At 53.9% G+C, this 14851-nt stretch overlaps 5 protein-coding genes across 5 annotated transcripts; 4 read left to right on the top strand and 1 right to left on the bottom strand.

Moving 5' to 3' along the window:
* Positions 1-865: 865 nt before the first annotated feature.
* On the top strand, positions 866-4393 carry GT037_007542 (uncharacterized protein; the record flags this gene model as incomplete). The annotated part of the gene is made up of 1 exon (XM_038932589.1): positions 866-4393. One exon carries the CDS (start codon positions 866-868, stop codon positions 4391-4393), a length of 3528 nt encoding a protein of 1175 aa, XP_038785077.1.
* A 680-nt stretch (positions 4394-5073) lies between these two features.
* On the bottom strand, positions 5074-9213 carry GT037_007541 (uncharacterized protein; the record flags this gene model as incomplete). The annotated part of the gene is made up of 4 exons (XM_038932588.1): positions 5074-5147; positions 5200-5597; positions 5647-5896; positions 5946-9213. 4 exons carry the CDS (start codon positions 9211-9213, stop codon positions 5074-5076), a joined length of 3990 nt encoding a protein of 1329 aa, XP_038785076.1.
* A 1876-nt stretch (positions 9214-11089) lies between these two features.
* Positions 11090-12058, top strand: GT037_007540 (homoserine acetyltransferase family protein; the record flags this gene model as incomplete). The annotated part of the gene is made up of 1 exon (XM_038932587.1): positions 11090-12058. The coding sequence occupies one exon, from the start codon at positions 11090-11092 to the stop codon at positions 12056-12058; it is 969 nt and encodes a 322-aa protein (XP_038785075.1).
* Positions 12059-12454: 396 nt separating this feature from the next.
* Positions 12455-13291, top strand: GT037_007539 (uncharacterized protein; the record flags this gene model as incomplete). The annotated part of the gene is made up of 1 exon (XM_038932586.1): positions 12455-13291. One exon carries the CDS (start codon positions 12455-12457, stop codon positions 13289-13291), a length of 837 nt encoding a protein of 278 aa, XP_038785074.1.
* A 538-nt stretch (positions 13292-13829) lies between these two features.
* GT037_007538 (uncharacterized protein) lies at positions 13830-14782 on the top strand (the record flags this gene model as incomplete). Its single annotated transcript, XM_038932585.1, has 3 exons — positions 13830-14138; positions 14202-14697; positions 14751-14782. 3 exons carry the CDS (start codon positions 13830-13832, stop codon positions 14780-14782), a joined length of 837 nt encoding a protein of 278 aa, XP_038785073.1.
* Between the last annotated feature and the right edge of the window lie 69 nt (positions 14783-14851).

Genomic DNA, 14851 nt, shown 5'->3' with positions numbered 1-14851 from the left:
GCTGTCACCAAGACGGGTGGTGTAGTTTGACATATTTGGGGCCAGTGTGCGATCTTGATCAACGACTGTTGGAATGCACGAGGCTAGCTATTCAGTGCAAGGTACAAAGTACAAAGGTACAAAGAGACTTGAGCACATGATTGCAAGTCGATGCGGGTCGCGGAGTACTGTCACATACAGGGTACACGGAAGAGGGGGAGGGGGCTGTGGTGCAGAAAAGCAGCGTGTTGGGCGGGATGACTGGCGCGATTGCTGGCACAAATGCTTGCGATAAGGCGAATGAGATGATGGTGAAGCGTTAGCTGACACGGCCGTCTCCAACCACAGCTGCTTCGCATGGTAATGTCGGTAGTAGTAAGAATTGTTGCTTTTCTAAACACACAATCGCCACCACGGCACCTGTTTCTCTGTTCCCCTAACACAGTCGCCCAGAACCTGACGCGATCACTGAGGCCATCTGGACCCCCGGCCGCCATCACCGCCGAAGCTTGGAAAGCCACCAATTCGGCGCGCGCATCGATTCTTGCGCAGTGACCTGCTCCTTCCGCACACCAACGTCCCGTCTCCAAAATCCGCCTCACTCGCCATACCGTGCCCCGTCGCAAATTGTCCTGTCCGTCGTGCATCCGCTTAATCGCATCGTGAACGGCTGGCTTGGCACGGCCACCCCGAGGCTACCTGCGTCACCACCACCCAGCGCCCTGCACCGACGGCAGCCTGCATACGTCTCGGGTGTTGCGACGTGGGCACAGCGACAGCCGTCTTGCGCTCGCGGGTCATGGCTTCTTAACAACAACGACAGAAGAGCCACCTTGCAGCGGTACACGGGCCAGCAGCGACAGGGACGGCAAGGCGGCTGGCTACCATGTCTCAACCCGAGCCCGACGTCTATGCCATGCTCGAGTCGTCTTTCCAACCCTCCCCGAACCTACGCCAGACGAAGCGCCTGCCGCTCCGCACCGACGACTACCGCACCTACTCGAGAGCTGCAGCGCCCCTGAAACGAGACGATTCATACACCACACAAGCTACCCATGACACCGAGTCGACCGTCGAAAGCGACCACAACACGCCGCTCCCCTCGCCCGGCCTGCTCAAGGGAGCAGACAGCGGCCTCCCGCCCACGCCGCCCACAGCTTCGCAGGACGGATCCTCGACCCAAATGCCCGAGCAACCGCCACTTGCCGACAGCGTACGCAACTCGCTCATTTCACACAAGTCGTCCCTCAGCACTCCGGTCAATGCGCGCAGTCCTCCCACGCCCGATCCCAGTCCGCCGCGAACCAACGCCTCCAATGCTTCCAACGCTACCAATGCCACGCTCCAACGACCGCCCATATACACATATCCGTCCTCGAGAGCAGACTCTTTCCAGACTGCTAGAGAGGACCCCTTCTCGTCGGATCGCGACGACAGCAGATCAGTGACACCCGCCAACGACAGGCTGAGCACTGTCGACGAAGACCGAGGACTGGGCCTGGCATTCGAACATGACCAAAGTGATGTCACGCCAACCAACACCCAAGGCCCCTACTTCCCCGCTACTGAACAGGTGGATTCAACCGTCGGTGCTGAGGAAAACAAGGGTCCCCAGGCGGTCGAGCATATCCCAGATCGCGAGTGGAACACAGACCTCATGCGCAACGTAACGGTTCGCAGAAAACGCAGACCCGACTACAATTCTCCTCGCAAAGTATCCGCCCCAGAACCCGTCGCAAAGCCTGTCGCGCCCGTCGCAGAACCCATTGCCGAATCCGCTCCTGCCGTCACCATCGTCGAAGCCGCCTCCCCAACTCCAAGCAACAGAGCGCGACGCGCTTCCAGTCTGCGCCAACGCGTCGAGGCCAGCCACAACAGTCCCGTTACGCCGTCCATCGAGAACTTTGCGCATTCTATCGGGTGGCCCTCGGAGGGCGAAGGCATGTCGGCCGGGAAGCATCGCGATTCAACCAACAAGCGACTCTCGACAGCGTCAGTGGCTTCGACAGTAGTATCGGCTCATGTTATCATCACTCCGCCGCGAAGAACACAGACACTACGACACTCAGGACGGAACATGGCATACAGAAGAGACATCAGCGCGCCTTCGGAGCTTGGATCCGGAGCCTACTCAAATCGCAACTCGGTCATTTCCCAGTACGACGACGTGCCGCCTCGTCGCCTAGTGCACAAGAGGACCAACATTGCCGACAGGAGCGCGAGGTTTAGCACTGACTCCGATGTCAGTTCTCAGCGCATCATGTCTCCGTCTCTGTCGTTGCGATCGAGGACTATTGATAGCTCGGCGCATACACAGGCTCATCAGGAATCCATACGGAACGTGCTACAACCTGCCGCGGACATACTGAGTCGACACAGCACAATTGCCCGATCAGGTGGCAGTTACCACAAACGAGTAAACTCAGCACCTGAACCCACAAGACGAACGCTGTCCTCAAAACCAAGAAACTTTACAGAGATCCTGCCGTCCAAAAGTCCAAGGCCGATTGAAACTACACAACCGCCTGTGGAGCGAGCACCATCGCCAACCCTTTCACCGAAGCCACGCCGAGCATCACCGACGTCGCGGAAAGGTCGACGACAGGAACCAGTGGTCACTGATGTGAAACTTCCAGGCGGTCTCGACAAGACCCTGTCCGATCTTCCTGACCAGGGTGTGGATGGACCAGCCGAACGCGACGTCTTCATGGGAGCGAGTCATCCTGTCGAAGACGCTCGTGTGCCGTCTGCGTTGACAGACAGAGTCAGACGCCTACTTGCGGCTCGTGAGACTGCAGAGGAAGCTACCCTCGTCGTTGACGCAAAGCAGAACCCTGCTACATCCGAGAACCTAGAGAAGTTCTCGCCATTGAAAGATAGTGAGCCTCAGCGTCAAACATCGAGGCCAACTTCATGGGCGAAGCGAGCATCTCTACACCAGGAGAGCGCTTCCTTGTCTCCTGACGCGGCTGTTCGGCCCGTCGTAGACGATCGTGTATACACACCAGAGATGAAACGCCGCAGCCAGGCATCGCGACCTGACTCTGGAGACCACGGCCGCGTTAGTTTCGATCGATCCGCTTCGCGGTCTGCTTCTCGGACTGAAGAGCATGCTAATGCCCGCCACCTGTACTCTCAATCGACGCCATTTTCCCAGTTCTCCGATACAGTCGAAGTCACCGAGGCAACTGCTGTGAGCATCTATCCCCACAACAACAACTCTCTGCTCGTCGTGCAGCAATCGCGTGGAAACTCCCTGTTGCCAGAGCAGCGTCAACTACAGGACGTCCGAGAGGTGCAGGCATCACCTACACCACCGTTTGTGGATGCAGATGAAGCACCTCAGGAGGCTCGCGAAGAGACTGATGAACCATACCCCCAGCCAACTTTGACCTTTGAGCCCTCAACCCCTCCGATGCAGTCTGACCTCCTCCAGCCTGACGGCGTAGACTCGCCTCTTGAAAACCCTCGAGACCCGCCAGTGCCACCTAAAATCAACTTCATTCCTCCTACGCCCATGGAAGAGCTCGAGAAGGAGCTGGTACCTGGGCCACCAGGACCTCCTGAGCGATCTGATTCCCACCCCCAACGGCGACTATCTGTTTTGCAGCGAGCTCGGCGGTACTCTGACAATCTCATCACACCCCTTTTCGCTCGCGCTTCAAACAACCGAACCCGATACGCTAGTGAGTCTCACGGACACACTCACCGAAATCCCTCAGTCCCCAGTGTCAATGACGAAGATGGCACACTTCATCCTTTCTGGCGCCCGCGCGGTTTCTGGGATGGGTTCGAAGACGGTGACTCAGAGAGCGACGAGGAAGAAGGCCTGCCCCAGGGTGGCGACACCAGCGACATTGAAGATCCAGAGCCGGAGCAGGAGCCGCCACGACCACGGCGTGCCAGCACTCTCGGCAACAAGCTGAAGGGCGGTTTCCGTGGCTCAGGCGGCTTCCTCATCGGCAACTCTCTCGGCGTTGAACGTGCGGGCACGAATAAACGTCGTCATCATGTCACTCTTCCACCACACTTCCGAACCCCACGCACAGCTGGCCATTTGGCCGAGCCCAAGGTCATTATCCAAGCACCCACACAGCCCCTGGGCCGTCACCGCGGCGGTGGCGTTACAAAGCGTCGTTCTAGCCACGACCTCCGTCGCAGCGCTTCCGTGCCAGACAACATGTCGACCGTCTCCTATGAGTACGAACAGTCCCGTAGAAGCCGAGGCTCCTGGCGCCAAGGCAAGAGCCTTCCAGGTCTGAAGAAATACCACGTCCAGTACATTGGCATATCTGGCGTTAAGGAGAGACTAAGGGAGCGCCGTACAGAAAAAAGGCGGGAGAAGATTAGACGTAGTATCGGAAGTAGATATTACGTCGACCCCGTGGCTCCTGGATCCGCGTTTTCGCAGTAGCTTTTTGATTTACGACCCTTCGCGTTTTCCGTATTGACAGTAATTGGATTCCCCCTATTCGTTCATCCAGCACACACATATATATCGCATACCCACCATCTTTTACGACGTCACGACCTGTTTGCATTTTGGCTATATACCTGGATAGGTTTGGGCTGGGAACCGGCTTTCCCTTTTAATCTCTTCTAGCTATTTAGCTAGAATGTCTTGTTTGTTTACATGGGAAGCGGGAGTGAGTTGACTTGCAGGAAAGCATCAAGTAACGACCTGCTTTACTTTAGCTTGTATATACTATGTAATCACCTCATGACAACATTCACCAATTTTACGCACACACACACACACAATTGCCTCAACATCAACATCTATATTCGACGACGAAAACGTCTGGTATATGGAAATAATCGCTAATGAACATGCCGATAATGCTAGCAATCAATCTTGATGCCCTTACTCCTTGCAGAATGGTTCCCTACATGCCAATAGTGATATCTCATGCCTTGCCACTTTGAGTTGCACCTAAACGCCCAGAAGTGAGAAAAAAAGAAGCGCCTGTCTTCCAGTCCAGAATATACGGAGTAAAAGAAAGAGAAAGGAGATCTCCAGTGAGCTTCTTGCTCTGTTGTAACAAAGGGAATGTTGTTGTGGGGTATGTAGTCTTCAAGACTAAGAAAAGAGGTTTATATCTTCCTTCGAACAGTAAACTTGCGCTCCATGGTCGCAGCAGGGAGTGCTTCGGCGAATGTATCGCGTGCTGTCGCAACATTAGTTATAGGTTTCCCTAAAGTGAATTTGACAAGACTTACTCTCCGCAGAATCAAACATGATAAGAATATCGTCATGCTCGCCCGGATACTCAATTTCGTCGAGACAAACAAATCGTCTTTTGGTGCCTGTCCAGCCTGTCACCCTACCCTCGGCCTTCTGGATCTTGCCCTCGCCGCGTCTTTCATCTACAGGCAGCGCGAACTTTGCGTCAACCAGCTTCAGTCCAAATTGTCCACCCTTATCCGTCTTCTGGAAAGTGTCGGTGAGGCGGAGTTGGAAGTTCATGGCATCAGCATGAGAGAAGTCTTCAAAGAAGGCGAGAAGCTGGATGATGTTGTCTTGTTCGACGATCTGCAGACGGATGCGGTTGGCGGTCCATTGCTTGTAGATGGGCACTACCATACGACGGCGGGATATGGAGAAGGAGTTTGCGAGACTAGGTAGGGTTAGTACATATCGAATCATGGCACAGAATATGAACGTACCCGTCGAATTTCACATGAAAGCCAGTAACAGCCAGCTGGAAGGTGTGAAGATCGTTGAACGAATTGAAGGTCAGTCGTCGGATCGTGGAGGCACTTGTAAGAGTTTTGAGTAGCTTCGCTAGCTCATCGGGAACATTAGGATCAGTACGGCTGGCGTCGACAGCCACGGCCATATCTTGCTGAGCCTCACGGAGGAGTGTGAGTTCGGCAGCTCCGTCAACTGGAAGGCGAACCAAGAGTTCACCAGGTCCTGCAAACTGTCAGAATCATGTCGATCATCAAACAAAATCGAAACATACCCAAGTTCATGCGGTCAGAGACGATACCAGCAGTATGCCTACACATGATTCTCAAGCTCTCACTCATGACAGTGGGTGCTGACTCAAGTCCTGCAGCTTCTGGATCTTGGTTCATAACCTTGGCTTCCACCCACTGCAGTTTCTCAAGCACACGACTACCCTGCGTAAAGCCCTCTGCTTGGTCAGCGCTCTCAATGTGAAAAGCCTTGAGAGCCACTTGGGCGAATGTAGTCTCGCCCTCAGCGACGTTCATGGAGGTAAAAGTGCCAAACAGGTTGTTGCGGTCCTTGCCATCCTGGAAAACAAGATGGGCTGTGCATGTTCTCAGCCTCTTATCGGCACCCTCTTCACGGAAGCGCAATCTCAGCGCAGGGGCTTGATCCGCTTCGGTCACGTATTCGAAGTTCATGGGCTCCTGTTTCGTGCCGAGCTCGTGATTGATTGTGCTGACTTGCTTAGTCTGCTGCGGGGTGACCAGAACCATACGGTAGCCTCTATGCAATTTTCGCTTGCCTGTGCCTTCACTACTGCGTTCAATCCTTTGGAAGACCATGAGCTTGCAGCCTGATACGCGCTCAGCTGGGAACGCTGATGGCTTTGCGGGGTCCCTGTAACTCGCCTCTTTCAAATACATCTTACAGGCAAAACGCTCGTCTCTCCGTTCTCGTAAATCAGACTCCGTCCTGTTCGTGTGGTTGACAGTAGACCAGAGGCTGCGGAAGTCACTCTCATGTAGCGCCATAGTGAGTACAAATCCATGTCGTAGCTGGACAGTAAGTTGTGATGACTGCTGCTTCCATTGGACGTCTTTCCATGTAAGCACCGATCCTGAGCCGACTAGGAGATTGATCAGACTGTTCTGGCTGCAGATGGCCAATTTGACCTGGTATTCTTCCTTGGATCGCATGACAGAGACAACGGCATCCATAGGAACACGATCTGTCGCAGGGTTGTCGGTCGACACAGAGGCCTTTACAAACATGCGAAAATAGCAGAAGTCAGTCTTGGTGTCGGAAAGAGGTATGTACTGTGATAGGCTAAACTGCGACTGGCTGCCGTTGGGTGCAGGAAGTCCGGAAGTCAATACACTCGCCGCATCTGCAGGGAACGTGGGATATTCCTCCCATATTTTTTGGTCTTGTCCTTGGATGAGCGCTTGGGTCGGAGGCATGCTCTGGTGCTTCTTCATCGATCCCACGAGCAGCTTCAGGTAGTGGGCAATCGCATTCTGAATGTCGAACACCTCCGCGCTCGCAGCGTCCCCAGCTTTTCTTGAAAGATCAACCTGCGCATCGGGAGAGGCGTTGCCATATCCCTGTAAGCTGGGGTGGTTCGGAAGCACCTCAGAAATGATCCACCACACCTTGGCCAAGTCGACATGCGGTTGAGCGAGTCGCTCTTGGATCGGTTCGGCAGTCTTAGGCTGACTCCTTATCAGGTTCTCCATCCCTGTACGTCCTTTGAGAAACCACCACGTAGCGACCCGGAGCCATTGCATCGGCGTGTGGTTGTTAACGTTGCCTCCAAGCTGAGCCGTCAGCTGGAAAATACCTCTCATATGTGTGATTCGCTCGGCAAAATCCCGGTATGCAAACTCGTTTGCTGACTTCGTATCGGAGCGAGCTAGAGGGGCCGCCGGTTTGGCGCTGGCACCCGAAGCATTTCGCGACGGTAACTGGCTTGGAGGCGCTGACACTGCGAGAGTCTGGGGCAGTGGAGAGGGTTGTAGAGACTGCGGGAGCGAAGAGGGTAGTTGCTGAGGTTGTGCTGAAAAATAGGATGCACCCTGGGGAAATTGGGGCGGAGTTGGGAGGTTTGGGCTGTCGTCAAGAGCCCCGAAGATAGCATTCTCCTTATTCGAAGGCACTCGTTTTATCGTAGTATCAACGAACGGGTCTGATCGCACAGCAGGGGAAGCACGTGCTTGTGAAGGGGAAAATGCAGTGTATTGAGACGGCGGTGATTGTGCTCCTGGTCGTCCTGGAGAGGGCCCACGTGCTCTAGATCGTTGAGGGTCTTCGGTATTCAAGGTCCCGGGGGGTGATGTCCTGGATTCGGATTGTGGGGTTTCCAGTGGTGTTCTTGCTGCGGCGGGTGTGTGGTATGAGGATGGAGGTGTACCGACGATAGACTGCTGGGAGCTTGTCTCGGAGTCTCGCCTTTGACCCGAGGCTGCTCGTTGTGACGCTTCGTGCAATGTCCTGCCCTCTTCCGATCGCATCTTTCGCCGCACTTTTTCCGCGAACGAGAGTGGCTCGTCATGGTCCTGTTCAGGCAATTGTCTCTCTGGCAGCTTGGGCACTGAAGGTATCGCATGCACAGGCTCGTGTCCAGCATCTCCGTCGACGGTGCTGAAGCCAGTCTGCGTGCGTTTGAGCGGTTTTGGTTGGAAATCGTCTTCTTCTTGGATCGTAGGCTCCCGTACTGACATGGTCCGCGACATGACTGGCGAGAGATTGTCCGAATCCTGGGAGTAGACAGAGTCTTGGCTGGGTCGCCTTGCAGAGAGAGCGGCTGCAGGCTCCGGAATACCGTCAAAGCCAGTTGGTGCCCTAGACAGTGCCTTTGGGCGCTCCCCAAGCCCCATGGAGCCCATGTAACGCGGCGGTGTTGGTGGCAGTTGGGCGTGCGTGTTGATCTGGCCCATCTGCATCTTCTGGCCGAGCGGTGGGGACAGTTCGCCGGGGTTTGTGCGCGTTCTTGTGAGGTTGGTCCTGTACTCGGTCTGCGAGGGCGTCCTGCCTATGCCATTGCTGCGCGCCCCCAGATTCGCGTCGTCTTGCGGTACCTGGGACGGCAGTTTGTCTGCTTCGGGCACGCTTGCTGCCTTCTTGTTCTTGGCTACTTCCAGCACGACGTCTTCACACTCGTCCCCGCCATGGCCTATGACTTCGGGGACTGTGCGTACAAAACTCACGGTGAGGCCCTTCTTGCGCGTGCCTGTCTTCAGACCTCCCGGGCCTGGGCTTCTTCCGGCGGCGGCAGCGCTGGCCAATATCGCCTGTGCGCCAGGCCATCGCTGGGCGCTCGCGACATCTATGCGGGGTCGGGTGAAGGCCGAGGCGGCGGCAGCGGCGGCGGCGTCCTTTTGCTGCTGGGCGGCGCGGTCGGTCGAAGGCTTGAGGAAGTCGTTGATGTCGTGGTCGTCCGAGGGCGGCTTGGTCCTGGGCTGTGAGGCGGCGGCAAATTCGTTGGTCTTCTCGAAGATCTTGGTCTTCCAGCGGCTCTTGGAGAATAGTTTACTCCCGGCATCCTGAGCGTCCACCATGGTGCTGCCCGCAGACCAGATTCGGCGAGATTGATCGGGTGGGGAAGGCTTCACAGGTGCGTCGGGGACAGGGCAGTGGTGCGCCGTCAAAGTCGGGAGGCGCGTCGGGGTGATCGCGTGCCTGGCTTGGTGGCGGGTGTCGTGTTTGCCGTCTGGGGTCAATGGATTCCGGCCGTCGACGTGTTCCGAGGGGTTGTCACTTCTCTAACAGGGTCCGGCCACATGAAACTGCCTGGTGCAAAGAACCAATGCCGCCTTCAGGTATATACAGAGAAAGAAAGGTGAATGGGAGAGAAGGCCACAGAACAGCGGACCGGCCAGGGACCCAACAACGTCGTGGAACCGCCGCTGTAGTTGCGGAGTAGTTTATCAGCTAAATTGCCAGGGTCGAAGCTAATTGCGCGCCGCCCGCTTATCGTTGCAAGCCTGCAGCGGTATCCTAAGCTCCTTTTGCGCCTGGAGCCTCGGGCTTTCTCTACACGAGCAAGATTGTCGTACAGCCGTACTGCGAAATTGCACCCTTGACTAACCTTGACTTGCGCTTGAAAACGACGGCCTCGAAATGTCTCGTGTTCGGAGCGCCAACGTCGACACACCCCACATTCAGCCCACCAGATCACGCCCGTGCGGCGGGCACTCGGTCCTACATTCACGCTTTCACTCGACAAGTCTCCCCTCTTGGCGCCAAAATACCATAGCCTGATTGCGGCTCAAATTTACCTTTGTTGCGTCTTGCACATCCAACATGTACCCCTTAGCTAGTCCTACACCAGCAACTCACCATCAACACCGCCCGCTCCTCTCCTGCCCAACCGTCTTACTTGCGTAGATCGTGGGCCCCAGCTTGTCGAGATCGTCATGACGTGCGTGGCATGTGTTTCACTCTTCTCTCCATGTGCACACCGTCTCAACCGACCCCCCTAAAGTGCAATGGCGACAACAACAGCAAACACCCAACCGCTCAACCATACCTCGCTTGTAGGGCTATTGAGTCTCTCCTAAAACGGAAGACCACAGTATGGACTATGCCCGAAACAACACAGCGGCCGCTCCAAAGCGTGGAGTTGATAAGGCGTGGCAGGGATGGCGATCCCTTAGCCTACTTCATCGCCTCGGCTGTGACACCTGGCGTACCCAGCACGTCTAAATATACTCGGAACGGACGACTTTGCTTTCCGCAAGCGCATATCAGCAGCAATACCGCAAGAGCTTGCGCACATCCAGAGCCGACTCTTGTAGCCTCGATGAAGCCGAAGAAGAGCTGATTCTTCGCGCATTTTGCGGTATAATTGAACACCCGGTGCTTACTTTTCCCGCTAGCGGCCTTGATCGCCGCTTATTGGCCACATGTCCTTTAGCGATATGCAGTGGTGAGCCGACTGTAGGATTGAAATGAGCGCTCATCATTTCAATTACAAGCCGGTTGGTGGCGCGTCCCGAAGTAGGGACGACAACAATGAGACGTTAGGAGAGACTTGCGATGTCTGACCATGCTACCATAGACAACCTTGGAAGTCTACAGGCGACGCATGCCCATGCTGCTAGGGCAGATGTCGCCTTCAGAAAGACAATATCCATCTCCATCATCACCAGTGCGATTCTATGCTTCAATGCTCCCACCACCGTACAATGTGTGAGCCGTTGTTGGCCGGTGTTTGGTTGACTACACATTTGAGTTCAACCAACACTTGATCGTCGTCTTCAAGAGCCGCAGGTGGGGCTCTACGTTGCGGCAATGACGGAAGCAAGCCCCATACCATCGTCATAAGTTCATACATCGTTGCTTCTGAACACAACCCCTCCTAAAACTCCCCACGATACTTCACAATCCCCTCATCTCCATATTCTCAGCCGTCTCTTCCGTTGCATCACTAAAATGTCGTCTCAAGCCAGCTCTGAACCCCTCCAAACTTACGAGATATCCGACTTTAAGTTCCAAAATGGCTCTACACTACCAAACCTCAAAGTGGCTTACAAGATCCTCAACCCGCACAACAGCAAGATAGCAGTTGTTCACACGTGCTTCAAGGGCCGTATGGACACAACCCTCACGCACGCTGACGCCGCTCTGAAGAACCATAAGATCATCCTCATCGCCCTTCTTGGCAATGGCGAATCTTCTAGTCCGTCAAACACGCCCAGCTTTCCCACTACCATCGAATACATGGACTGCATCAACGCTCAGTACCCTCTCCTTACCCAAGAACTTGGTATCAAAGAAGTGGACGTCATGCTAGGATTCTCGATGGGGGGCCAGATCACTTATCATTGGATAACTACTCATCCTGATTTCGTCAAGCACGCCGTAATCGTCTGCTCGTCTGCCCAAACAAGCAGACACAACTACCAGTTCCTCGAGGGGCCAAAAGCAGCACTGGAGAATGCAAAGAGCCCCGACACGGGTCGTAGGGCATTCGCAAAAGCGTACTCGGCATGGTTAACAAGCGCCGAATGGTTCGATGAAGAATGTTACAAAGCAATGGGCTTCCAGCAACTGCGGGACTGGGACGATAACGTCACGATACAAAGCTATGAAAGCTGGAGTGGTGACGATCTCAAGGTTATGTTGGGAATGTGGCAGCGTGGGGACATCACTCGATGCACCCAGGCAGGAGACCTTGAGTCGGCACTAAAAAGCATCAAGGCAAAAGTTTTGCTGATGCCCTGTGAAACAGACCAGTATTTCCGGCCATATGTTAGCGAGAGAGAAGCCAAGAGTTTGGAAGATGTAACGGTGGAGATTATCCCCAGTATCTGGGGACATATTGGAGGTGGCGGGGCGAACCCGAAAGATGTGGACTGGATGGATCATCGCATCAAGCTGTTTTTGCGGGGTTTGGTCTGATGTTGACAGATCACCTTGAAGATGAGCATGTTTCAAGCACATTCGTCGTTACAAGGCTGTAAAAGCTTGTCAAGATGGAGTGACCTATACACGTAATACTCAACGTAGTCGAAACGAGCCTTAGTCAGACATGAAGGTTGTGTTGGAAGAAATAACCGTCGCCGTGCAAAGGCCCAATTTTGTTACGAGGCTTAATGTCGAACGTCTGCGATGATGTTTCAGGTCGCCGCGAACCAATCGCGGAGGAGCTTCGTCGATATGTCACCGCCAAGCTCCTACATCCGCTGCCTCAACTCCACCCAGGCACCTTCTCGAAGATGCACCTGCACCGCTGTGCGCAATCTTCAGAAGGCAGCTGTATAATCACGTTCACCCATCAGTATCTCTGCAGCGAACATGGTGACTTCCCCAGCAACTTCGTCGTCGGAACAAACCTCCGATACCGCAGCTCCCAGGAGCCGGCGGTCACGCGTGTCGGCTGAGCACACATTGAACAGAGTGCGCGAGAACCAGAGGAGACATCGGGCCCGACAGCGAGACCACGTCGCCTCTCTTGAGCAAAAGCTTGCAGAGACTGAGAAACTGCTTGCAGAGGCAAGGGCGGAAATCGCCGTGTTAAAAGGACAATCGGCCACCAACTCACAACAGCAAGCCAACGACGTTCAAATCGAAGAAGCGGCGCGAGGAGTAAGATATGAAGAGGAAGGGAGCTCTGGACTGCAAGAAATACCATGCCCAGCACCATCCAGCCAGCAAAATTCGCTAGCCCTCACCGTCCAACCAGGAGCCGACATCGACCCGCAGCTGGCCTACCCTGATGTCCCCATTCCAGACCTTTCCTTCCTTGGCGATTCATCCTTCTATCTGTCGTCAAATACCTCGCCTACAACTTCGCTCTTGGCCATTCCGTCACAGGACCTTAACATCATCTCCAGCAACACTACCGCCGGCCCACCACCATGTTGTAGCGACCCATTACCGTTATCGAATTCGACTAATGACTTGGAGTGCTCGTCTTGCAAGACTAAACCTCCACCCGATCCATCAGAGAGCACTACGCTGTGCGCTCAGGCATTTGTTATGATTGGGCAGCAAAACTTTAGGAATCTAGATCCGGATACCATTCGACTTTGGTTGGCGCAGGGACTGAGACGAGCGCAAAGGGAAGGTGAGGGTTGTAGGGTTGAAAACGGGGCGTTGATGAGGTTGTTGGATTTTATTAGTGGATTGTAGGGTTCGACGTTGGTTATGAAGATGGTTTCCTGTTGAGACTCAGACACCGGACTAGAAATTGGCATGACGTGTACGATGGGGCTCTCTTGCAGCAGTGTAGACTATCGGTGCCTATCGACGCAGGAGTGTGGCTCCAGATGTAGGTCTCTTTTCGTTTTATATTCATAAAATATTGGAATGATAGCAGTGCTACCACTCGTCTCGTTTCTCTTTTGCACTAAGCGATACAATACCCCATGCCTACAATACTTTATGCCAACTCACACAATCATTCGCTTGGTTGCTTAGTCTAACAAAAAGGATGGGCGAGACCGACGAATATGCGTAATACAACGATGTGCGGGGTAAAGCCGCTTAGCCAATATTCAAATGACATATCACTCCATTTGAGTGACATACCGACTAGGTTTCCATATCAATACTTTCCAACCTACCGAAGCCGTTACTGCTATCCTCAGTCTATCTACCTGCCCGAGCAAGGACCAACTAAGCATATCTTCTATTAATTCCATTTAAACTCAAGCATTCAAATCCGATCATGACCCCAGACCTAGATCCAACATACTCAACCATCCACGCACGCTACACCGCCACTGCACTATCCAAAAGCCTAAGCACTGACAATGCATCCGCCGTTGCTCGCACATTCGGCTACACACAGGCCGAACTTTCTTCCATCCCTACGGATTCAAACATCGGTCTGGGCTGTGGAAACCCACTCGCATTAGCGAATCTGAAAGAGGGTGAGACGGTCATCGATCTAGGCTGTGGAGCAGGTTTTGACGTTTTCCTTGCCGCAAAGAGGGTAGGAGAAACGGGAAAGGCCATTGGTATAGATATGAACGAGGTTCGTGTTTCCATCGTTCGACTGACATGAGAAGAGTGACAAAGATTAACAAGTTCGACATAGCACATGCTTCGGAAAGCGCGTCTCAATGCCGATAAATCAGGTACACTCAACACCGACTTCATACAATCTCTTATTACATCCATCCCCCAGCTCGATAATTCCACCGCCGACGTCATGACGTCGAATTGCGTTATAAATCTCGTTCCTAAATTGTCCAAACATCTAGTCTTCAAGGAGATGTACCGATTGCTCAAGCCAGGTGGTCGGGTAGCCATATCAGATATTCTACTGAAGAAAGATCTGCCAGAGAATCTGAAGAACAACGTAGCGTTGCTTGTAGGGTGCGTAGCAGGAGCGAGTAAGAAGGAGGAGTACGAGGGGTGGCTGGAGGAAGCGGGGTTCAGAGAGTCAATTGTTGTGGAGGCGGGTGGCGATTTGAACATTTACAAGGGCGAGAAAGACCTCGGCGTAGAGCCACGGTCATGCTGTGGAGACGGAGGTGTGGCGGAGGACATGAGAAGAGAGCTTCAGGATGTTGATTTGAATGAATGGGCTGGTAAGTAAGCGAAGGGGTGTCTATTCGTCCGACAGCAACTAACTGGGTCATAGCATCCTTCAAGATATACGCCATCAAGCCATGAGACAGAGATCAAGTGTGAAGAGAGAAATCATAAATGTTTCATTACCTATACGCTATGCAGATAGAAAAG

This window comes from Alternaria burnsii (assembly GCF_013036055.1).
Source record: "Alternaria burnsii strain CBS107.38 chromosome Unknown 715, whole genome shotgun sequence".
Lineage (NCBI taxonomy): Eukaryota > Fungi > Ascomycota > Dothideomycetes > Pleosporales > Pleosporaceae > Alternaria > Alternaria burnsii.
The sequence above is the reverse complement of the archived record's forward strand: the minus strand, read 5'-3'. Positions and strand labels throughout refer to the sequence as shown.